A 26,422-nucleotide genomic window follows, 5' to 3' on the forward strand; every position below is an offset into this window, starting at 1 on the left:
CTGTGTACATACATTACATTACTGATCCTGAGTTACCTCCTGTATTATACTCCAGAGCTGCACTCACTATTCTGCTGGTGCAGTCACTGTGTACATACATTACATTACTGATCCTGAGTTACCTCCTGTATTATACTCCAGAGCTGCACTCACTGTTCTGCCAGTGCAGTCACTGTGTACATACATTACTGATCCTGAGTTACCTCCTGTATTATACTCCAGAGCTGCACTCACTATCCTGCTGGTGCAGTCACTGTGTACATACATTACATTACTGATCCTGAGTTACATCCTGTATTATACTCCAGAGCTGCACTCACTATTCTGCTGGTGGAGTCACTGTGTATATACATTACTGATCCTGAGTTACATCCTGTATTACACTCCAGAGCTGCACTCACTATTCTGCTGGTGCAGTCACTGTGTACATACATTACATTACTGATCCCGAGTTACCTCCTGTATTATACTCCAGAGCTGCACTCACTATCCTGCTGGTGCAGTCACTGTGTACATACATTACATTACTGATCCTGAGTTATATCCAGTATCATACTCCGGAGCTGCGCTCACTATTCTGCTGGTGCAGTCACTGTGTACATACATTACTGATCCTGAGTTACATCCTGTATTATACTCCAGAGCTGCACTCACTATCCTTCTGGTGCAGTCACTGTGTACATACATTACATTACTGATCCTGAGTTACATCCTGTATTATACTCCAGAGCTGCACTCACTATTCTGCTGGTGCAGTCACTGTGTACATACATTACATTACTGATCCTGAGTTACATCCTCTATTATAGTCCAGAGCTGCACTCACTATTCTGCTGGTGCAGTCACTGTGTACATACATTACATTACTGATCCTGAGTTACAACCCATATTATACTCCAGAGCTGCACTCACTATTCTGCTGGTGTAGTCACTATGTACATACATTACATTACTGACCCTGAGCTACCTCCTGTATTATATTCCAGAGCTGCACTCACTATTCTGCTGGTGCAGTCACTGTGTACATACATTACATTACTGATCCTGAGTTACCTCCTGTATTATACTCCAGAGCTGCACTCACTATTCTGCTGGTGCAGTCACTGTGTACATACATTACATTACTGATCCTGAGTTACCTCCTGTATTATACTCCAGAGCTGCACTCACTGTTCTGCCAGTGCAGTCACTGTGTACATGCATTACTGATCCTGAGTTACCTCCTGTATTATACTCCGGAGCTGCACTCACTATTCTGCTGGTGCAGTCACTGTGTACATACATTACATTACTGATCCTGAGTTACATCCTGTATTATACTCCAGAGCTGCACTCACTATCCTGCTGGTGCAGTCACTGTGTACATACATTACATTACTGATCCTGAGTTACATCCTGTATTATACTCCAGAGCTGCACTCACTATTCTGCTGGTGGAGTCACTGTGTATATACATTACTGATCCTGAGTTACATCCTGTATTACACTCCAGAGCTGCACTCACTATTCTGCTGGTGCAGTCACTGTGTACATACATTACATTACTGATCCTGAGTTACCTTCTGTATTATACTCCAGAGCTGCACTCACTATCCTGCTGGTGCAGTCACTGTGTACATACATTACATTACTGATCCTGAGTTACATCCAGTATCATACTCCGGAGCTGCGCTCACTATTCTGCTGGTGCAGTCACTGTGTACATACATTACTGATCCTGAGTTACATCCTGTATTATACTCCAGAGCTGCACTCACTATCCTTCTGGTGCAGTCACTGTGTACATACATTACATTACTGATCCTGAGTTACCTCCTGTATTATACTCCAGAGCTGCACTCACTATTCTGCTGGTGCAGTCACTGTGTACATACATTACATTACTGATCCTGAGTTACATCCAGTATCATACTCCGGAGCTGCGCTCACTATTCTGCTGGTGCAGTCACTGTGTACATACATTACTGATCCTGAGTTACATCCTGTATTATACTCCAGAGCTGCACTCACTATTCTGCTGGTGCTCTCACTGTGTACATACATTACATTACTGATCCTGAGTTACCTCCTGTATTATACTCCAGAGCTGCACTCACTATTCTGCTGGTGCAGTCACTGTGTACATACATTACATTTCTGATCCTGAGTTACCTCCTGTATTATACTCCAGAGCTGCACTCACTGTTCTGCCAGTGCAGTCACTGTGTACATACATTACTGATCCTGAGTTACCTCCTGTATTATACTCCAGAGCTGCACTCACTGTTCTGCCAGTGCAGTCACTGTGTACATACATTACTGATCCTGAGTTACATCCTGTATTATACTCCAGAACTGCACTCACTATTCTGCTGGTGGAGTCACTGTGTACATACATTACATTACTGATTCTGAGTTACATCCTGTATTATACTCCAGAGCTGCACTCACTATTCTGCTGATGCAATCACTGTGTACATACGTTACATTACTGATTCTGTACTGATCCTGAGTTACATCCTGTATTATACTCCAGAGCTGCACTCACTATTCTGCTGGTGCAGTCACTGTGTACATACATTACATTACTGATCCTGAGTTACATCTTGTATTATACTCCAGAGCTGCACTCACTATTCTGCTGGTGCAGTCACTGTGTACATACATTACATTACTGATTCTGTACTGATCCTGAGTTACATCCTGTATTATACTCCAGAGCTGCACTCACTATTCTGCTGGTGCAGTCACTGTGTACATACATTACATTACTGATCCTGAGTTATATCCTGTATTATACTCCAGAGCTGCACTCACTATTCTGCTGGTGCAGTCACTGTGTACATACATTACATTACTGATCCTGAGTTATATCCTGTATTATACTCCAGAGCTGCACTCACTATTCTGCTTGTGCAGTCACTGTGTACATACATTACTGATCCTGAGTTACATCCTGTATTATACTCCAGAGCTGCACTCACTATTCTGCTGGTGCAGTCACTCTGTACATACATTACATTATTGATCCTAAATAACATCCTGTATTATACTCCAGAGCTGCACTCACTATTCTGCTGGTGCAGTCACTGTGTACATACATTACATTACTGATCCTGAGTTACATCCTGTATTATACTCCAGAGCTGCACTCACTATTCTGCTGGTGCACTCACTGTGTACATACATTACATTACATTACTGATCCTGTACTGATCCTGAGTTACATCCTGTATTATACTCCAGAGCTGCACTCACTATTCTGCTGGTGCACTCACTGTGTACATACATTACATTACATTACTGATCCTGTACTGATCCTGAGTTACATCCTGTATTATACTCCAGAGCTGCACTCACTATTCTGCTGGTGCAGTCACTGTGTACATACATTACATTACTGATCCTGAGTTACATCCTGTAATATACTCCAGAGCTGCACTCACTATTCTGCTGGTGCACTCACTGTGTACATACATTACATTACATTACTGATCCTGTACTGATCGTGAGTTACATCCTGTATTATACTCCAGAGCTGCACTCACTATTCTGCTGGTGCAGTCACTGTGTACATACATTACATTACTGATCCTGTACTGATCCTGAGTTACATCCTGTATTCTACTCCAGAGCTGCACTCACTATTCTGCTGGTGCAGTCACTGTGTACATACATTACATTACTGATCCTGAGTTACCTCCTGTATTATACTCCAGAGCTGCGCTCACTATTCTGCTGGTGCAGTCACTGTGTACATACATTACATTACTGATCCTGAGTTACCTCCTGTATTATACTCCGGAGCTGCACTCACTATTCTGCCAGTGCAGTCACTGTGTACATACATTACATTACTGATCCTAAGTTACCTCCTGTATTATACTCCAGAGCTGCACTCACTATTCTGCTGGTGCAGTCACTGTGTACATACATTACATTACTCATCCTGTACTCATCCTGAGTTACATCCTGTATTATACTCCAGAGCTGCACTCACTATTCCTCTGGTGCAGTCACTGTGTACATACATTACATTACTGATCCTGAGTTATATCCTGTATTATACTCCAGAGCTGCACTCACTATTCTGCTGGTGCAGTCACTCTGTACATACATTACATTACTGATCCTGAGTTACATCCTGTATTATACTCCAGAGCTGCACTCACTATTCTGCTGGTGCAGTCACTGTGTACATACATTACATTACTGATCCTGAGTTACATCCTCTATTATAGTCCAGAGCTGCACTCACTATTCTGCTGGTGCAGTCACTGTGTACATACATTACTGATCCTGAGTTACATCCTGTATTATACTCCAGAGCTGCACTCACTATTCTGCTGGTGCAGTCACTGTGTACATACATTACATTACTGATCCTGAGTTATATCCTGTATTATACTCCAGAGCTGCACTCACTATTCTGCTGGTGCAGTCACTGTGTACATACATTACTGATCCTGAGTTACATCCTGTATTATACTCCAGAGCTGCACTCACTATTCTGCTGGTGCAGTCACTGTGTACATACATTACATTACTGATCCTGAGTTACAACCCATATTATACTCCAGAGCTGCACTCACTATTCTGCTGGTGTAGTCACTATGTACATACATTACATTACTGATCCTGAGCTACCTCCTGTATTATATTCCAGAGCTGCACTCACTATTCTGCTGGTGCAGTCACTGTGTACATACATTACATTACTGATCCTGAGTTACCTCCTGTATTATACTCCAGAGCTGCACTCACTATTCTGCTGGTGCAGTCACTGTGTACATACATTACATTACTGATCCTGAGTTACCTCCTGTATTATACTCCAGAGCTGCACTCACTGTTCTGCCAGTGCAGTCACTGTGTACATACATTACTGATCCTGAGTTACCTCCTGTATTATACTCCGGAGCTGCACTCACTATTCTGCTGGTGCAGTCACTGTGTACATACATTACATTACTGATCCTGAGTTACATCCTGTATTATACTCCAGAGCTGCACTCACTATCCTGCTGGTGCAGTCACTGTGTACATACATTACATTACTGATCCTGAGTTACATCCTGTATTATACTCCAGAGCTGCACTCACTATTCTGCTGGTGGAGTCACTGTGTACATACATTACATTACTGATCCTGAGTTACATCCTGTATTATACTCCAGAGCTGCACTCACTATTCTGCTGATGCAGTCACTGTGTACATACGTTACATTACTGATTCTGTACTGATCCTGAGTTACATCCTGTATTATACTCCAGAGCTGCACTCACTATTCTGCTGGTGCAGTCACTGTGTACATACATTACATTACTGATCCTGAGTTACATCTTGTATTATACTCCAGAGCTGCACTCACTATTCTGCTGGTGCAGTCACTGTGTACATACATTACATTACTGATTCTGTACTGATCCTGAGTTACATCCTGTATTATACTCCAGAGCTGCACTCACTATTCTGCTGGTGCAGTCACTGTGTACATACATTATATTACTGATCCTGAGTTATATCCTGTATTATACTCCAGAGCTGCACTCACTATTCTGCTGGTGCAGTCACTGTGTACATACATTACATTACTGATCCTGAGTTATATCCTGTATTATACTCCAGAGCTGCACTCACTATTCTGCTTGTGCAGTCACTGTGTACATACATTACTGATCCTGAGTTACATCCTGTATTATACTCCAGAGCTGCACTCACTATTCTGCTGGTGCAGTCACTCTGTACATACATTACATTATTGATCCTAAATAACATCCTGTATTATACTCCAGAGCTGCACTCACTATTCTGCTTGTGCAGTCACTCTGTACATACATTACATTACTGATCCTGAGTTACATCCTGTATTATACTCCAGAACTGCACTCACTATTCTGCTGGTGCAGTCACTGTGTACATACATTACATTACTGATCCTGAGTTACAGCCTGTATTATGCTCCAGAGCTGCACTCACTATTCTGCTGGTGCAGTCACTGTGTACATACATTACATTACTGATCCTGAGTTACATCCTGTATTATACTGCAGAGCTGCACTCATTATTCTGCTGGTGCACTCACTGTGTACATACATTACATTACATTACTGATCCTGTACTGATCCTGAGTTACATCCTGTATTATACTCCAGAGCTGCACTCACTATTCTGCTGGTGCACTCACTGTGTACATACATTACATTACATTACATTACTGATCCTGTACTGATCCTGAGTTAGAACCTGTATTATACTCCAGAGCTGCACTCACTATTCTGCTGGTGCAGTCACTGTGTACATACATTACATTACTGATCCTGAGTTACATCCTGTAATATACTCCAGAGCTGCACTCACTATTCTGCTGGTGCACTCACTGTGTACATACATTACATTACTTTACTGATCCTGTACTGATCGTGAGTTACATCCTGTATTATACTCCAGAGCTGCACTCACTATTCTGCTGGTGCAGTCACTGTGTACATACATTACATTACTGATCCTGTACTGATCCTGAGTTACATCCTGTATTCTACTCCAGAGCTGCACTCACTATTCTGCTGGTGCAGTCACTGTGTACATACATTACATTACTGATCCTGAGTTACCTCCTGTATTATACTCCAGAGCTGCGCTCACTATTCTGCTGGTGCAGTCACTGTGTACATACATTACATTACTGATCCTGAGTTACCTCCTGTATTATACTCCGGAGCTGCACTCACTATTCTGCCAGTGCAGTCACTGTGTACATACATTACATTACTGATCCTAAGTTACCTCCTGTATTATTCTCCAGAGCTGCACTCACTATTCTGCTGGTGCAGTCACTGTGTACATACATTACATTACTCATCCTGTACTCATCCTGAGTTACATCCTGTATTATACTCCAGAGCTGCACTCACTATTCCTCTGGTGCAGTCACTGTGTACATACATTACATTACTGATCCTGAGTTATATCCTGTATTATACTCCAGAGCTGCACTCACTATTCTGCTGGTGCAGTCACTGTGTACATACATTACTGATCCTGAGTTACATCCTGTATTATACTCCAGAGCTGCACTGACTATTCTGCTGGTGTAGTCACTATGTACATACATTACATTACTGATCCTGAGCTACCTCCTGTATTATATTCCAGAGCTGCACTCACTATTCTGCTGGTGCAGTCACTGTGTACATACATTACATTACTGATCCTGAGTTACCTCCTGTATTATACTCCAGAGCTGCACTCACTATTCTGCTGGTGCAGTCACTGTGTACATACATTACATTACTGATCCTGAGTTACCTCCTGTATTATACTCCAGAGCTGCACTCACTGTTCTGCCAGTGCAGTCACTGTGTACATACATTACTGATCCTGAGTTACCTCCTGTATTATACTCCGGAGCTGCACTCACTATTCTGCTGGTGCAGTCACTGTGTACATACATTACATTACTGATCCTGAGTTACATCCTGTATTATACTCCAGAGCTGCACTCACTATCCTGCTGGTGCAGTCACTGTGTACATACATTACATTACTGATCCTGAGTTACATCCTGTATTATACTCCAGAGCTGCACTCACTATTCTGCTGGTGAAGTCACTGTGTACATACATTACATTACTGATCCTGAGTTACATCCTGTATTATACTCCAGAGCTGCACTCACTATTCTGCTGGTGGAATCACTGTGTACATACATTACATTACTGATCCTGAGTTACATCCTGTATTACACTCCAGAGCTGCACTCACTATTCTGCTGGTGCAGTCACTGTGTACATACATTACATTACTGATCCTGAGTTACCTCCTGTATTATACTCCAGAGCTGCACTCACTATCCTGCTGGTGCAGTCACTGTGTACATACATTACATTACTGATCCTGAGTTACATCCAGTATCATACTCCGGAGCTGCGCTCACTATTCTGCTGGTGCAGTCACTGTGTACATACATTACTGATCCTGAGTTACATCCTGTATTATACTCCAGAGCTGCACTCACTATTCTGCTGGTGCAGTCACTGTGTACATACATTACATTACTGATCCTGAGTTACCTCCTGTATTATACTCCAGAGCTGCACTCACTATTCTGCTGGTGCAGTCACTGTGTACATACATTACATTACTGATCCTGAGTTACCTCCTGTATTATACTCCGGAGCTGCGCTCACTATTCTGCTGGTGCAGTCACTGTGTACATACATTACTGATCCTGAGTTACATCCTGTATTATACTCCAGAGCTGCACTCACTATCCTGCTGGTGCTGTCACTGTGTACATACATTACATTACTGATCCTGAGTTACCTCCTGTATTATACTCCAGAGCTGCACTCACTATTCTGCTGGTGCAGTCACTGTGTACATACATTACATTTCTGATCCTGAGTTACCTCCTGTATTATACTCCAGAGCTGTACTCACTGTTCTGCCAGTGCAGTCACTGTGTACATACATTACTGATCCTGAGTTACCTCCTGTATTATACTCCAGAGCTGCACTCACTGTTCTGCCAGTGCAGTCACTGTGTACATACATTACTGATCCTGAGTTACCTCCTGTATTATACTCCGGAGCTGCACTCACTATTCTGCTGGTGCAGTCACTGTGTACATACATTACATTACTGATCCTGAGTTACATCCTGTATTATACTCCAGAGCTGCACTCACTATCCTGCTGGTGCAGTCACTGTGTACATACATTACATTACTGATCCTGAGTTACATCCTGTATTATACTCCCGAGCTGCACTCACTATTCTGCTGGTGGAGTCACTGTGTACATACATTACTGATCCTGAGTTACATCCTGTATTACACTCCAGAGCTGCACTCACTATTCTGCTGGTGCTGTCACTGTGTACATACATTACATTACTGATCCTGAGTTACCTCCTGTATTATACTCCAGAGCTGCACTCACTATCCTGCTGGTGCAGTCACTGTGTACATACATTACATTACTGATCCTGAGTTACATCCAGTATCATACTCCGGAGCTGCGCTCACTATTCTGCTGGTGCAGTCACTGTGTACATACATTACTGATCCTGAGTTACATCCTGTATTATACTCCAGAGCTGCACTCACTATCCTGCTGGTGCAGTCACTGTGTACATACATTACATTACTGATCCTGAGTTACATCCTGTATTATACTCCAGAGCTGCACTCACTATTCTGCTGGTGGAGTCACTGTGTACATACATTACATTACTGATCCTGAGTTACATCCTGTATTATACTCCAGAGCTGCACTCACTATTCTGCTGATGCAGTCACTGTGTACATACATTACATTACTGATTCTGTACTGATCCTGAGTTACATCCTGTATTATACTCCAGAGCTGCACTCACTATTCTGCTGGTGCAGTCACTGTGTACATACATTACATTACTGATCCTGAGTTACCTCCTGTCTTATACCTCAGAGCTGCACTCACTATTCTGCTGGTGGAGTCACTGTGTACATACATTACATTACTGATCCTGAGTTACATCCTGTATTATACTCCAGAGCTGCACTCACTATTCTGCTGATGCAGTCACTGTGTACATACATTACATTACTGATTCTGTACTGATCCTGAGTTACATCCTGTATTATACTCCAGAGCTGCACTCACTATTCTGCTGGTGCAGTCACTGTGTACATACATTACCTTACTGATCCTGAGTTACATCTTGTATTATACTCCAGAGCTGCACTCACTATTCTGCTGGTGCAGTCACTGTGTACATACATTACATTACTGATCCTGAGTTACATCCTGTATTATCCTCCAGAGCTGCACTCACTATTCTGCTGGTGCAGTCACTGTGTACATACATTACATTACTGATCCTGAGTTACATCCTGTATTATACTCCAGAGCTGCACTCACTATTCTGCTGGTGCAGTCACTGTGTACATACATTATATTACTGATCCTGAGTTACATCCTGTATTATACTCCAGAGCTGCACTCACTCTTCTGTCAGTGCAGTCACTGTGTACATACATTACTGATCCTGAGTTATATCCTGTATTACACTCCAGAGCTGCACTCACTATTCTGCTGGTGCAGTCACTGTGTACATACATTACATTACTGATCCTGAGTTACCTCCTGTATTATACTCCAGAGCTGCACTCACTATTCTGCTGGTGCAGTCACTGTGTACATACATTACATTACTGATCCTGAGTTACCTCCTGTATTATACTCCAGAGCTGCACTCACTATTCTGCTGGTGCAGTCACTGTGTACATACATTACATTACTGATCCTGAGTTACATCCTGTATTATCCTCCAGAGCTGCACTCACTATTCTGCTGGTGCAGTCACTGTGTACATACATTACATTACTGATCCTGCGTTACATCCTGTATTATACTCCAGAGCTGCACTCACTATTCTGCTGGTGCAGTCACTGTGTACATACATTACATTACTGATCCTGAGTTACATCCTGTATTATACTCCAGAGCTGCACTCACTCTTCTGTCAGTGCAGTCACGGTGTACATACATTACTGATCCTGAGTTATATCCTGTATTACACTCCAGAGCTGCACTCACTATTCTGCTGGTGCAGTCACTGTGTACATACATTACATTACTGATCCTGAGTTACATCTTGTATTATACTCCAGAGCTGCACTCACTATTTTGCTGGTGCAGTCACTGTGTACATACATTACATTACTGATTCTGTACTGATCCTGAGTTACATCCTGTATTATACTCCAGAGCTGCACTCACTATTCTGCTGGTGCAGTCACTGTGTACATACATTACATTTCTGATCCTGAGTTACCTCCTGTATTATACTCCAGAGCTGCACTCACTCTTCTGTCAGTGCAGTCACGGTGTACATACATTACATTACTGATCCTGAGTTATATCCTGTATTACACTCCAGAGCTGCACTCACTATTCTGCTGGTGCAGTCACTGTGTACATACATTACATTACTGATCCTGAGTTACATCTTGTATTATACTCCAGAGCTGCACTCACTATTCTGCTGGTGCAGTCACTGTGTACATACATTACATTACTGATCCTGAGTTACATCCTGTATTATACTCCAGAGCTGCACTCACTATTCTGCTGGTGCTGTCACTGTGTACATACATTACATTACTGATCCTAAGTTACCTCCTGTCTTATACCTCAGAGCTGCACTCACTATTCTGCTGGTGCAGTCACTGTGTACATACATTACATTACTGATCCTGAGTTACATCTTGTATTATACTCCAGAGCTGCACTCACTATTCTGCTGGTGCAGTCACTGTGTACATACATTACGTTACTGATCCTGAGTTACCTCCTGTATTATACTCCAGAGCTGCACTCACTATTCTGCTGGTGCAGTCACTGTGTACATACATTACATTACTGATCCTGAGTTACATCCTGTATTATCCTCCAGAGCTGCACTCACTATTCTGCTGGTGCAGTCACTGTGTACATACATTACATTACTGATCCTGAGTTACATCCTGTATTATACTCCAGAGCTGCACTCACTATTCTGCTGGTGGAGTCACTGTGTACATACATTACATTACTGATCCTGAGTTTCATCCTGTATTATACTCCAGAGCTGCACTCTCTATTCTGCTGATGCAGTCACTGTGTACATACATTACATTACTGATTCTGTACTGATCCTGAGTTACATCCTGTATTATACTCCAGAGCTGCACTCACTATTCTGCTGGTGCAGTCACTGTGTACATACATTACATTACTGATCCTGAGTTACCTCCTGTCTTATACCTCAGAGCTGCACTCACTATTCTGCTGGTGGAGTCACTGTGTACATACATTACATTACTGATCCTGAGTTACATCCTGTATTATACTCCAGAGCTGCACTCACTATTCTGCTGATGCAGTCACTGTGTACATACATTACATTACTGATTCTGTACTGATCCTGAGTTACATCCTGTATTATACTCCAGAGCTGCACTCACTATTCTGCTGGTGCAGTCACTGTGTACATACATTACCTTACTGATCCTGAGTTACATCTTGTATTATACTCCAGAGCTGCACTCACTATTCTGCTGGTGCAGTCACTGTGTACATACATTACATTACTGATCCTGAGTTACCTCCTGTATTATACTCCAGAGCTGCACTCACTATTCTGCTGGTGCAGTCACTGTGTACATACATTACATTACTGATCCTGAGTTACATCCTGTATTATCCTCCAGAGCTGCACTCACTATTCTGCTGGTGCAGTCACTGTGTACATACATTACATTACTGATCCTGAGTTACATCCTGTATTATACTCCAGAGCTGCACTCACTATTCTGCTGGTGCAGTCACTGTGTACATACATTACATTACTGATCCTGCGTTACATCCTGTATTATACTCCAGAGCTGCACTCACTATTCTGCTGGTGCAGTCACTGTGTACATACATTACATTACTGATCCTGAGTTACATCCTGTATTATACTCCAGAGCTGCACTCACTCTTCTGTCAGTGCAGTCACTGTGTACATACATTACTGATCCTGAGTTATATCCTGTATTACACTCCAGAGCTGCACTCACTATTCTGCTGGTGCAGTCACTGTGTACATACATTACATTACTGATCCTGAGTTACATCCTCTATTATAGTCCAGAGCTGCACTCACTATTCTGCTGGTGCAGTCACTGTGTACATACATTACATTACTGATCCTGAGTTACCTCCTGTATTATACTCCAGAGCTGCACTCACTATTCTGCTGGTGCAGTCACTGTGTACATACATTACATTACTGATCCTGAGTTACCTCCTGTATTATACTCCAGAGCTGCACTCACTATTCTGCTGGTGCAGTCACTGTGTACATACATTACATTACTGATCCTGAGTTACCTCCTGTATTATACTCCAGAGCTGCACTCACTATTCTGCTGGTGCAGTCACTGTGTACATACATTACATTACTGATCCTGAGTTACCTCCTGTATTATACTCCAGAGCTGCACTCACTATTCTGCTGGTGCAGTCACTGTGTACATACATTACATTACTGATCCTGAGTTACATCCTGTATTATACTCCAGAGCTGCACTCACTATTCTGCTGGTGCAGTCACTGTGTACATACATTACATTACTGATCCTGCGTTACATCCTGTATTATACTCCAGAGCTGCACTCACTATTCTGCTGGTGCAGTCACTGTGTACATACATTACATTACTGATCCTGAGTTACATCCTGTATTATACTCCAGAGCTGCACTCACTCTTCTGTCAGTGCAGTCACGGTGTACATACATTACTGATCCTGAGTTATATCCTGTATTACACTCCAGAGCTGCACTCACTATTCTGCTGGTGCAGTCACTGTGTACATACATTACATTACTGATCCTGAGTTACATCTTGTATTATACTCCAGAGCTGCACTCACTATTTTGCTGGTGCAGTCACTGTGTACATACATTACATTACTGATCCTGAGTTACATCCTGTATTATACTCCAGAGCTGCACTCACTATTCTGCTGGTGTAGTCACTGTGTACATACATTACATTACTGATTCTGTACTGATCCTGAGTTACATCCTGTATTATACTCCAGAGCTGCACTCACTATTCTGCTGGTGCAGTCACTGTGTACATACATTACATTTCTGATCCTGAGTTACCTCCTGTATTATACTCCAGAGCTGCACTCACTCTTCTGTCAGTGCAGTCACGGTGTACATACATTACATTACTGATCCTGAGTTATATCCTGTATTACACTCCAGAGCTGCACTCACTATTCTGCTGGTGCAGTCACTGTGTACATACATTACATTACTGATCCTGAGTTACATCTTGTATTATACTCCAGAGCTGCACTCACTATTCTGCTGGTGCAGTCACTGTGTACATACATTACATTACTGATCCTGAGTTACATCCTGTATTATACTCCAGAGCTGCACTCACTATTCTGCTGGTGCAGTCACTGTGTACATACATTACATTACTGATCCTGAGTTACATCCTGTATTATACTCCAGAGCTGCACTCACTATTCTGCTGGTGCTGTCACTGTGTACATACATTACATTACTGATCCTGAGTTACCTCCTGTCTTATACCTCAGAGCTGCACTCACTATTCTGCTGGTGCAGTCACTGTGTACATACATTACATTACTGATCCTGAGTTACATCTTGTATTATACTCCAGAGCTGCACTCACTATTCTGCTGGTGCAGTCACTGTGTACATACATTACGTTACTGATCCTGAGTTACCTCCTGTATTATACTCCAGAGCTGCACTCACTATTCTGCTGGTGCAGTCACTGTGTACATACATTACATTACTGATCCTGAGTTACATCCTGTATTATCCTCCAGAGCTGCACCCACTATTCTGCTGGTGCAATCACTGTGTACATACATTACATTACTGATCTTGAGTTACATCCTGTATTATACTCCAGAGCTGCACTCACTATTCTGCTGGTGCAGTCACTGTGTACATACATTACATTACTGATCCTGCGTTACATCCTGTATTATACTCCAGAGCTGCACTCACTATTCTGCTGGTGCAGTCACTGTGTACATACATTACGTTACTGATCCTGAGTTACCTCCTGTATTATACTCCAGAGCTGCACTCACTATTCTGCTGGTGCAGTCACTGTGTACATACATTACATTACTGATCCTGAGTTACATCCTGTATTATCCTCCAGAGCTGCACTCACTATTCTGCTGGTGCAGTCACTGTGTACATACATTACATTACTGATCTTGAGTTACATCCTGTATTATACTCCAGAGCTGCACTCACTATTCTGCTGGTGCAGTCACTGTGTACATACATTACATTACTGATCCTGCGTTACATCCTGTATTGTCCTCCAGAGCTGCACTCACTATTCTGCTGGTGCAGTCACTGTGTACATACATTACATTACTGATCCTGAGTTACCTCCTGTATTATACTCCAGAGCTGCACTCACTATTCTGCCAGTGCAGGCACTGTATACATACACAGTGGTGTTTTTACACCAGTCAATTTACCGTCTGCTATTGGCTCTTGGCTAAAATATGATATAATGACCTGCAAAGACATACTGATAGGAAATGTAGATTGTGAGCCCCAATGGGGACAGTGCTGATAATGTCTGTAAATTGTCTGAATCGTAAAGCGCTGCGGAATATGTTGGCGCTATATAAATAAGATTCTTATTATTATTGCTTACTGCCTGTTTCCATTAGACATGGTAATGTAGCATCTGCAGCAATCACTGTCGGGTAGGATTTCGTGCAGTAGTTGACAGGTTCCAGTCCCAGTATAACCTGATCTCCTCCTCGTCGTCTTCTCTCACAGGTCGGCCTCCTTTCAAGAAAAACACAACATTTATCCAAAGCAACGACGAGTCCTTGAATTCTGCGTCCTCTAAGAAAGGTGATGGCACTACGGCTGCTCGCACAGCATGAGAGATTACCGCATGGTGGGTAACGACCCGCCGGAGGTCAGGGGCAGTTCTGTCTCTGACACATCGGTCACGCCCGTGCAGCAGAGGCTGGTCAGCCGGGCACTACCTCTGCTACCCTGACCTGGCACAGGATGTTTTCCATCAGTTCAGACATACTTAACCTGCTCCATGTTTCGTCGTTTCTCCCATCCAATGCAGTGGCCCTGTAATCCCGGATTCATCCAGATGTTTTCTTTTTGTTCTGGATTAAATAACAGTTAAACAAAAAAAAAATCTAAAAATCTTTTCTGAAGATATTAGAAGGGGGCTGGCTGTGTCCCCCATAACATCGTACAGTGTCTCAAGGTTGGAGATGATGTATGAAGGGGGCTGGCCCTATCCTCCATAGCATCGTACAGTGTCTTATGGTTAGCGGGGATGTATGAAGGGGGCTGGACACCATTTTGTGTCTGTGTCCTTCCCTGTAGCTGTGGTCGTTGGAGGGGACATGAGAAGGGGGCTGGCCCAATACCCCATAGCATCGTACAGTGTCTCTGTTCTCACCTTCACTGTCATCAGTTGTTTCATTCCACATTTCAGCCTCCTGCAATGGATCCTGCAGCTTTTCATCTTCATTCTCATCCTCATCCTCCTTTGTTGTGTCCAAGCCGCCCCTCCCCAGTCATCACCGGCTGCCACAGAGTGCTGTGGTCAGGCCCCGGGCCTCGGCATATAGGACTGGTAATGCTACGAGTCCGGTCTCTCTCTGCGATCACACCTTCCTGCAGAAAAACCTTAATTGCACCATAGACAGCACCTGGTGCGGATATTACATTTTAAGAAATTTATTAGCGAATCACTTTATGTGACCTTGCACTATAATAAGAGGACATAGCCATCACAGTGAGGTGTTCGGGGTCCGGTCTTGTACTCCTCTCTCCTTTTTCCCCTCTCCTGTCCCCTCTTTTTTTTTACATAGACTCTCTTTACAGGTCATCAGAACGCGGTATCGTCCCCTGTGGGAAGCCCGACCTCAGAGCAGATGGAGTTCCAGCCTGGTGACCGGGTTCTTGTGGTCGGGCAGAGACTTGGCACAGTCAGATTTTACGGCAAAACAAACTTTGCACCAGGTAAGTGGTACAGATACAATCCTCCTGGATTTTGACTAATTCCTTACCAACTTCAAACATCTGTCATTGCACAGTAATCAGCTGCAAAACATTGTCAGACACAGCGGGCAGAGATGGTTTATTACCATCTCTGTCCTCCTGATCATTGTATACACAGCAAGCGGGGTGTATACAGGTTAGGAGGTGCTGACAGCGCTGCTTCCTCCTGATCCAGTGATCATCCGATGCCGCAAGAGCAGGAGCTGCCGAGTCCTAACAGCCCAAGACCAGCTCCGCAGTGCAGCCAGGAGGCTGAATGTGCCCCCCTGTAACCAGGGCTGATATGCCACCCCATTACAGGGGAAATAAGTCTTAAGTAATGTATGTAAATGCTCTCACTTTGATAAAATAAGCCCCCTGCCAATCTATCACCGCCTGCAAAAAAAAAAAAAAAAAAATTCATGACTGATATATAAAAATAATCGTATTTTACATTGAATATGAATGTAAATTCTTGCCCCCCCCCCCTTTTTTTAATTTTATATTGTTTTATTTATTTATTTTACTCACTTATATAACGCCATTAATTCCACAGCGCTTTACAGACATTATTCCCCCGATATTGGCAAAAAAAAAAAGGTACCTGTCACCACCATCATGGCCCTCCTTTTGGGAAGACTTCATAGGAGAACGCCCTTTACACTAAATATTGTGCAATATACCGCAGACAGTATATAGTACAAGTGATCTACCGATTTCAAGTTCCCTATGGCTAAAAAAAAAAAGGAAAAATTAAGGAAAAACTTTTTTTTTTTTTAAATATGATAAAGTTAAAAATTTGAATCGCCCCAATTTCCCTCATTAAAAATAAACAATATTTTGTATCCATGCATTTGTAAAAGTCCGGACTATCAAAATATAAAATTAATTATCTTGATCTTTTAAGTGGCGTTCCAAAAATAAAAATCCCAAACACCATCATTTTAGTTGTTTTTTTTTAGTCGCCAAAAGACTGCAAAAGAAAATCTAATAAGCGATTAAATTATATCTACTATAAAATGGCATCAATATACAGAAAAATAACAGTAATGGCTCTTGGAGGACAAAAAAAAGCATGAAAGCAACTAAATGTATTTGAGTGATCACCAACTGAAGCCACCATAGGTCAGAGGTAATTAGGCTTTATCATTACCGGTCCCTGTTCTGTGCAGCACAGTTGTTTTTAGGCCACCAATGATAATGAATATACATGGATACAATGCAATCACAGAGGATATTCAACGTTTTAGTCTATTTTAAATATTAGGGCATGTAGGATCAAAATGTTTATTGCTCCTGAAGAAGGAACTCTTCTATTTGCCACGTCTGAGAACCAGTAACTTGGGCAGACCTGTTTCGTTTGGTGCCACATTTCCTACGACTGCCCCATTGTACGCTGAGGTGGGCTGGTCACTAAGAGGTTAATAGACTGCGAGCAAAGACTCATTAAACGCTTTACCATCACATAGAAAACTGCCTGTGTCAGTCATTTCATGGAGTCGGACTAAGTGAATTAGATATTGATTTTTCTCACCCACCTGGGTGACACGCTGCATCGCCGCCGACGGGGATGATATTGCACTTGAGCGGTGTCTGTCAGTGCACCCGCGGGTCCTGCGCACCCTCAGGGTATTGCTGATGTATGTGCGGTCAGGCTAAATGTCTGCGTTTCCCATCATCCGTGTCACTGTCTGAATTACCGTGATGTGCAAAGGATAAAATAATATGGCGCTCCTAGTGAGACGGACGTTTAGTGTCGTTACTCCGCTCATCCCCACCGCACTGACAGCTCAGACTTCTGAAAGCGTCGGGCAAAATCGTTGCTATTGTCAAGTCTTCTTGATGTAATAACCACGAGAAATCGTGTCTGTAGCGAATATTACCTGTCATAGACCCCAACGTTATATTAACCCCCTCAAGCGGGGGTGGAAACACCATTCCGCAATTAGTTTTGTTTTAATGTGCAGCATGAATCTTCAGGTCAGTTCGATGACGCCCAAATGTAAGATGAGCCTCAAAGGGGTGGTCCAATACCTAAAAAGGTCTTTTTATAAATATTTATTTTTTACGCCTTAAACACTTTTGTTTGAGAGGAGTCGCAGGTGGGACATCACAGGAGGCTGGGGCTGCAGTCACTTCCCTGCAGCGTCTATCGCCCCTTCTGGAACAGGACGTCCTCAGGAGTCAGCGCTGCTTTCACTTACTGTAGTTTTCTATCCATGCCTTCTGAGGATGTCCTGAATCCGTGGCGCTGATAGAAACTGTGGGAGAAGTGACCGAAGCACTGGCACTCTGCTTCAATCTCCACCGCAGCTTCTTGTTGTGAAACAAGGGAGCGGCGATAGAAGCAGGGTGAGTGACAGCAGCTCTGCACACAGCTTCTATCACCACCCTCAAACAAATAGTCAGCAGGGATGGTGCTGGTGTCACTTACCCTGCTTCTATCACCGACCCCTGATGACATATTGTTTCACATTAAGGCCATATTCACACATTGCATTTAAAAATCAGCTATTTGCTGTGTTTTTTTATTTTTTTTGGGTGAGGATTACATTTGTGATTTTTCTACAGTGTATGTTAATAAAGCTAATTTTATTCAACAACATAGTTTTTCATTAGTTTCAATGGGAAAAAATAGATGAAATGACACTTTGTTAGACTATGTAAAAGTTTAAGTTTAGCAACAATTTGGCACCTGCCCAGTATGGCGAGGACTCAGCCCCGGTCCAGGCTCCAGACACCCACACCCTATGTATGTAGAAGCTCTGAATGGAGTCAAGGTGGAGATTGTGCATTTCTTCTCCGTTCATAGTCTACGTGACCCCCGGAGGTAGCCCACTATCTCCAGCGGTGCTTCATCCACTTGTCTCTCTTTGCAGGGAACTGGTGTGGCATCGAGCTGGATAAACCTCATGGAAAAAATGACGGCTCGATATCTGGAGTTCAGTATTTCACCTGCCCTCCAAAACATGGCGTGTTCGCCCCTCCATCAAGAGTTCAGAGGTGAGCAGAGGTGACAGAAGCTGATGGCTCGGGTCATTTACCAAGAACTGATGTAGGGGATAGCGGAGCTGGCATAGAGGATGAGATACTTTAATGGTTGCTTTGCAGACATAAGTAGTGTATACCCTCAGCAACATTTTTTTTTTTCCACTGTCCATCGAAACTTTTTTGTTTTCCTCGCAGAGTTTCTGGGTCTTTGGATTCCTTATCGGAGATCCCTGCATCCCTGAACCATTCATTCCCAGGTACGCAAAATCTGTCCTGACCCTGAGACTGGAAAGATTTCACATAAATGAAGAATGAAAAGTTCTGTAACTTTCTATAATACTTTTTGTGTTTCAATTCCTTAATATTATGCTTGCGGTCAGTGAATGGAATTATTTTTGTGTCTGAAAAGCCGTCCTGATTACGTTCATCCGATCCCCCCCAACACTGCAGTCCACTGCCGCATCGGATGAATGACCCCTCTATCTGGTCTTTGACCATGTGACATCGGACCACCTATATAATGAGTCCTGAAGATGTTCGCTGCATGAAACTGTTGGTTACAGTCTTTTAATTTCTGAATGTAAACTAGAATATTTCCATACATTGATAGCAAGCAGAGATCTTAACGATGTAAATTCTCATGTAAACTATTAATTCATATAACAATAGAAATATTTCTTCATCCGGATGTGTAATGAGAGTACAAAAACTACCAGCATGACCCGATACATGATCCAAGCACGCTGGGACAGTTGTACATATGGGGGAGCATTGGACCCCAAAATAAACTTATTTTCCTAAATTAATTCAGATTCTAGACCAGTTCGGAAAATTAATTCCAGATCACATCCAGGAGTCCAGCTCTTGGATCAACAGTCAGCAAAAAAAAAATTCATATTAAAGATATGTATATATATATATATTTTTTAAATCGGAAAACACCTCTCCATCAGTGAAATACACAAACGCGTTTCAGAGCTACATTATTAATCATTGCATAGAGGATATTGCACATAACCTTCCCCCAATAGATCCAATCACGACCTGTAACTATTTATACCAGAGATTATTTATAAAGTCGATCTGAGTAGAATATATATATATTTTTTTATATCTAGGATTTAAAAGAAGCCTCAGCTCTACGTCCACAGCGGCTTCACAGAAAGGCGTCATCAGGAGACACTCGTACGGCCGGTAAGAAAGGAAAAGCGCTGTGTGCCGAAGACGTGTGAACACGCCATTAGATGGTCTTTAGTGGGGAGAAAAAGTTAGAATTTTTTATTTTTGCACCTTATAAAAATGTCACAATTTTTTCAGGGTGTGGGGATGGTGGCGAATAAAAAATTGTTTATTTTTGCATCAAATTCATTATGGCTTTTGTGCCATTTTTACTACTTCTCCATAATTTATTATATTTATAGGTTTATTTGACAAACTAGGCGAGATTTTAATTTTCCAGATGTTTTCTTTAAATTCATCATTTGTGACTTTCTGAAATGTCATATTTGTGTGTGTATGTATATATATATATGTATATATATATATATATATATATGTGTATATATATATATATATATATATATATATATATATATATATATATATATATATATGTATGTTTGTGTCTGTATGTATATATATAAATATATAGTGTGTGTATATATATATATATATATATATATATATATATATATATATATATATATATATATATATAATGTAAACATATAAACATATGCACACACACATACTATATGTATGTATGTATGTATATATATATACAGTACAGACCAAAAGTTTGGACACACCTCATTTAAAGATTTTCTGTATTTTCATGACTATGAAAATTGTACATTCACACTGAAGGCATCAAAACTATGAATTAACACATGTGGAATTATATACTTAACAAAAAAGTGTGAAACAACTGAAAATATGTCTTATATTCTAGGTTCTTCAAAGTAGCCACCTTTTGCTTTGATGACTGCTTAGCAGTCATCAAAGCAGAAGGTGGCTACTTTGAAGAACCTAGAATATAAGACATATTTTCAGTTGTTTCACACTTTTTTGTTAAGTATATAATTCCACATGTGTTAATTCATAGTTTTGATGCCTTCAGTGTGAATGTACAATTTTCATAGTCATGAAAATACAGAAAATCTTTAAATGAGAAGGTGTGTCCAAACTTTTGGTCTGTACTGTATATGTATGTGTGTGTGTGTGTGTGTGTATGTATATATATATATATATATGTGTGTATATATATATGTGTATATATATATATGTGTGTATATATATATTTAAATATATATTTAAATATATATATATATATATTTAAATATATGTATATATATATATATATATATATATATATATATATATATATATATATATATATATATATATATATATATATATATATTAACCCCTTAAGCCCCGCGGGTGGTTTGCACGTTAATGACCGGGCCAATTTTTACAATTCTGACCACTGTCACTTTATGAGGTAATTACTCTGGAACGCTTCAACGGATCCCCCTGATTCTGAGATTGTTTTTTCGTGACATATTGTACTTCATGATTTTGGAAAAATTTCTTCGATATCACTTGCGTTTATTTGTGAAAAAAACGGAAATTTGGCGAAAAGTTTGAAAATTTTGCAATTTTCAAAATTTGAATTTTTAAGCCCTGAAATCAGAGCGATATGTCACACAAAAGAGTTAATAAATAACATTTCCCACATGTCTACTTTACATCAGCACAATTTTGGAACCAAAATTTTTTTTTGTTAGGGAGCTATAAGGGTTAAAAGTTGACCAGCGATTTCTCATTTTTCCAACAAAATTTACAAAACCATTTTTTTAGGGACCACATCACATTTGAAGTCACTTTGAGAGGTCTTTATGACAGAAAATACCCAAAAGTGACACCATTCTAAAAACTGCACCCCTCAAGGTGCTCAAAACCACATTCAAGAACTTTATTAACCCTTCAGGTGCTTCACAGGAATTTTTTGAATGTGGAAGAAAAAAATGAACATTTAACTTTTTTCACAAAAATGTTACTTTAGACCCAATTTTTTTTATTTTCACAGGGGTAACAAGAAAAAATGGACCCCAAAATTTGTTGTGCAATTTCCCCTGGGCACGCAGATACCCAATATTTGGGGAAAAAACACTGTTTAGGCGCACGGCAGGGCTCGGAAGGGAAGGAGCGCCATTTGACTTTTTGATTGTAAAATTTGCTTGAATAATTAGCGGACGCCATGTTGTGTTTGGAGAGCCCATGTGTGCCCAAACTTTGGAACTCCCCCACAAGTGACCCCATTTTGGAAACTAGACCCCCCAAGGCACCTTTCTAGATGCATAGTGAGCAATTGGAACCCCCAGATGCTTCACAAATTGATTCGTAACAATGAAAAAGTGAAAAAAAAAAACACTTTTTCATTTTTATGAATCAATTTGTGAAGCACCTGAGGGTTCCAAGTGCTCACAATGCATCTAGATAGGTGCCTTGGGGGGTCTAGTTTCCAAAATGGGGTCACTTGTGGGGGAGCTCCAATGTTTGGGCACACAGCGGCTCTCCAAACGCAACATGGTGTCACTAACAATTTGAGCCGATTTTCCGTTAAATTTGTTAGAGGACACCATGTTGCATTTAGAGAGTCCCTGTGTGCCCAAACATTGGAGCTCCCCCACAAGTGACCCCATTTTGGAAACTAGACCCCCCAAGGCACCTATCTAGATGCATAGTGAGCACTTGGAACCCCCAGGTGCTTCACAAATTGATTCGTAACAATGAAAAAGTGAAAAAGAAAACACTTTTTCATTTTTATGAATCAATTTGTGAAGCACCTGAGGGTTCCAAGTGCTCACTATGCATCTAGATAGGTGCCTTGGGTGGTCTAGTTTCCAAAATGGGGTCACTTGTGGGGGAGCTCCAATATTTGGGCACACAGGGACTCTCCAAATGCAACATGATATCCGCTAACAAATTGTCGGCTCAAATTGTTAGCGGATATCATGTTGCATTTGGAGAGTCCCTGTGTGCCCAAACATTGGAGCTCCCCCACAAGTGACCCCATTTTGGAAACTAGACCCCCCAAGGCACCTTTCTAGATGCATAGTGAGCACTTGGAACCCCCAGGTGCTTCACAAATTGATTCGTAATAATGAAAAAGTGAAAAAAAAACACTTTTTCATTTTTATGAATCAATTTGTGAAGCACCTGGGGTTCCAAGTGCTCACTATGCATCTAGATAGGTGCCTTGGGGGGTCTAGTTTCCAAAATGGGGTCACTTGTGGGGGAGCTCCAATGTTTGGGCACACAGGGACTCTCCAAATGCAACATGATATCCGCTAACAAATTGTCGGGTCGGTGTGACTTTATTCTTCGGGTCGGTGTGATTACAGCAATGCCAGAATCATATGGGGTTTTTATGACTGACAGCTGTCACACACTAAAAGACGCATTTTTTGTAAAATCTAGTTTTTGCATCGCTATATTTTGAGAGCTATAATTTTTCCAGATTTTGGCAGACAGTCATGTGACGGCTCGTTTTTCGCGGGATGACTTGACGTTGTTATTGGTGCCATTTTCAGGCACGTGACATTTTTTGATCGCTTTCTATTCCGATTTTTGGGAGGCAGAATAAACAAAAACCAACAATTCAGGAATTGTTTTTTTTTTTTTTTTTTATTCTGTTCCGCGTGTGGTAAAATTGATGAGGTAGCTTTATTCTTCGGGTCAGTACGTTTACAGCGGTACCACATTTGTATCATTTTTCTATGTTTTGGCGCTTATACACAATAAAAGCTATTTTATAGAAAAAAATATTTTTTAGTATCGCTTTATTCTGAGAGCTATAACTTTTTTATTTTTCGGCTGATGGAGCTGTATGGCGGCTTGTTTTTTGCGGGACGAGATGACGTTTTCAGCGGTATCATTTTTATTTATATGCGTCTTTTTGATCGCGTGTTATTCCACTTTTTGTTTGGCGGTATGGTGATAAAGCATTGTTTTTTGCTTCGTTTTTTTTTTTTTTTTTTACCGTGTTCACTGAAGGGGTTAACTAGTGGGACAGTTTTATAGGTCAGGTTGTTCCGGACGCGGCGATACCAAATATGTGTACTTTTATTGTTTTTTTTTTTATTTTTTTTATAATAATATTTATTGATGGGTACATTATATTTTTATTTTTGGTGTATTATTTTTTTTATTTTTTTATAATATTTTTGCACTTTTTTTTTTTTTTTTTTTTTCCCACTTTCACACAGTTTATACACTTTATTACTTTGTCCCACTCTGGGACTTTCACTTTTTTTTTTCTGATCGCCTGCATGGCACAGGAATGGAGCACCATCCCTATGCCATGAAGGCTGTCAGAAGTGCACAGTGTGAAGATTGCTTGGAGATGCACTGCGCATGTCCAAGCAATCTTCCTGCTCTCTGGTGACCCGGATGTTGTCATGACGACATCGGGTCGTCATGGCAACACCCGGGAAGCCTTTGCAGACTGCGCTGGAAGCCGGAAGAGGAGGTGAGTATCGCCGATCACCTCCCCTTGCCCCCGCAATGCCGCGATCGACTTCGATCGACTTCGATCGCAGCATCACGGGGGTTAATGTGCTGGGAGCGGTGCAGGACCACTCCCTGCACATAGTACCGGGTGTCAGCTGTGACAATCAGCTGACACCCGGCGGCGATCGCGCCCGCACAGCCTGTGTGCGCGCGCGATCGCGATGACGTACTAATACGGGTCTGGCTCTTAAGTCCCAGGGCACAGACGCGTATTAGTACGTCAGATGTTATTAAGGGGTTAATATACCTGAACAGCACCATTTAACAATTACTCACTGGTGGGTGCCACACAAATGCATATACACACACACATTATGACATATTAAACTACAGTGCTGGCCAAAAGTATTGGCACCCCTGCAATTCTGTCAGATAATACTCCGTTTCTTCCTGAAAATGATTGCAATCACAAATTCTTTGGTCTTATTCTCTTCATTTAATTTGTCTTCAATGAAAAAACACAAAAAGAATTGTCCTAAAGCCAAATTGGATATAATTCCACACCAAACCTAAAAAAGGGGGTGGACAAAAGTATTGGCACTAATTGAAAAATCATGTGATGCTTCTGTAATTGGTGTAATTAACAGCACCTGTAACTTACCTGTGGCACCTAACAGGTGTTGGCAATAACTAAATCACACTTGCAGCCAGTTAACATGGATTAAAGTTGACTCAACCTCTGTCCTGTGTCCTTGTGTGTACCACATTGAGCATGGAGAAAAGAAAGAAGACCAAAGAACTGTCTGAGGACTTGAGAAACCAAACTGTGAGGAAGCATGAGCAATCTCAAGGCTACAAGTCCATCTCCAAAGACCTGAATGTTCCTGTGTCTTCCGTGCGCAGTGTCATGAAGAAGTGTAAAGCCCATGGCACTGTGGATAACCTCCCTAGATGGGACGGAAAAGAAAAATTGACGAGAGATTTCAACGCAAGATTGTGCGGATGGTGGATAAAGAACCTCAACTAACATCCAAACAAGTTCAAGCTGCCCTGCAGTCCGAGGGTACAACAGTGTCAACCCGTACTATCCGTCGACGTCTGAATGAAAAGGGACTGTATGGTAGGATACCCAGGAAGACCCCACTTCTTACCCCGAGACATAAAAAAAGCCAGGCTGGAGTTTGCCAAAACTTACCTGAGAAAGCCTAAAACGTTTTGGAAGAATGTTCTCTGGTCAGATGAGACAAAAGTAGATGGGAAAAAGCATCAACATAGAGTGTACAGGAAAAAAAGAGGCATTCAAAGAAAAGAACACGGTCCCTA

At 41.6% G+C, this 26,422-nt stretch overlaps 1 protein-coding gene across 2 annotated transcripts in view; it reads left to right on the forward strand.

Annotated features, from left to right (window-relative positions):
• Window positions 1–26,422, forward strand: part of CLIP4 (CAP-Gly domain containing linker protein family member 4) — a 117,475-nt gene that overhangs the window by 36,556 nt on the left and 54,497 nt on the right. For both annotated transcript variants that reach the window (XM_073671791.1, XM_073671792.1), the window contains exons 10-14: window positions 15,356–15,433; window positions 16,436–16,573; window positions 19,471–19,594; window positions 19,778–19,839; window positions 20,701–20,776. In XM_073671791.1, the coding sequence (XP_073527892.1) occupies window positions 15,356–15,433; window positions 16,436–16,573; window positions 19,471–19,594; window positions 19,778–19,839; window positions 20,701–20,776 (478 nt within the window). The remainder of the gene's footprint in view (window positions 1–15,355; window positions 15,434–16,435; window positions 16,574–19,470; window positions 19,595–19,777; window positions 19,840–20,700; window positions 20,777–26,422) is intronic.

This window comes from Phyllobates terribilis, unplaced genomic scaffold, assembly GCF_046119375.1.
Source record: "Phyllobates terribilis strain yellow unplaced genomic scaffold, ASM4611937v1 Scaffold_3__8_contigs__length_932513732, whole genome shotgun sequence".
In the NCBI taxonomy this organism is placed as follows: domain Eukaryota; kingdom Metazoa; phylum Chordata; class Amphibia; order Anura; family Dendrobatidae; genus Phyllobates; species Phyllobates terribilis.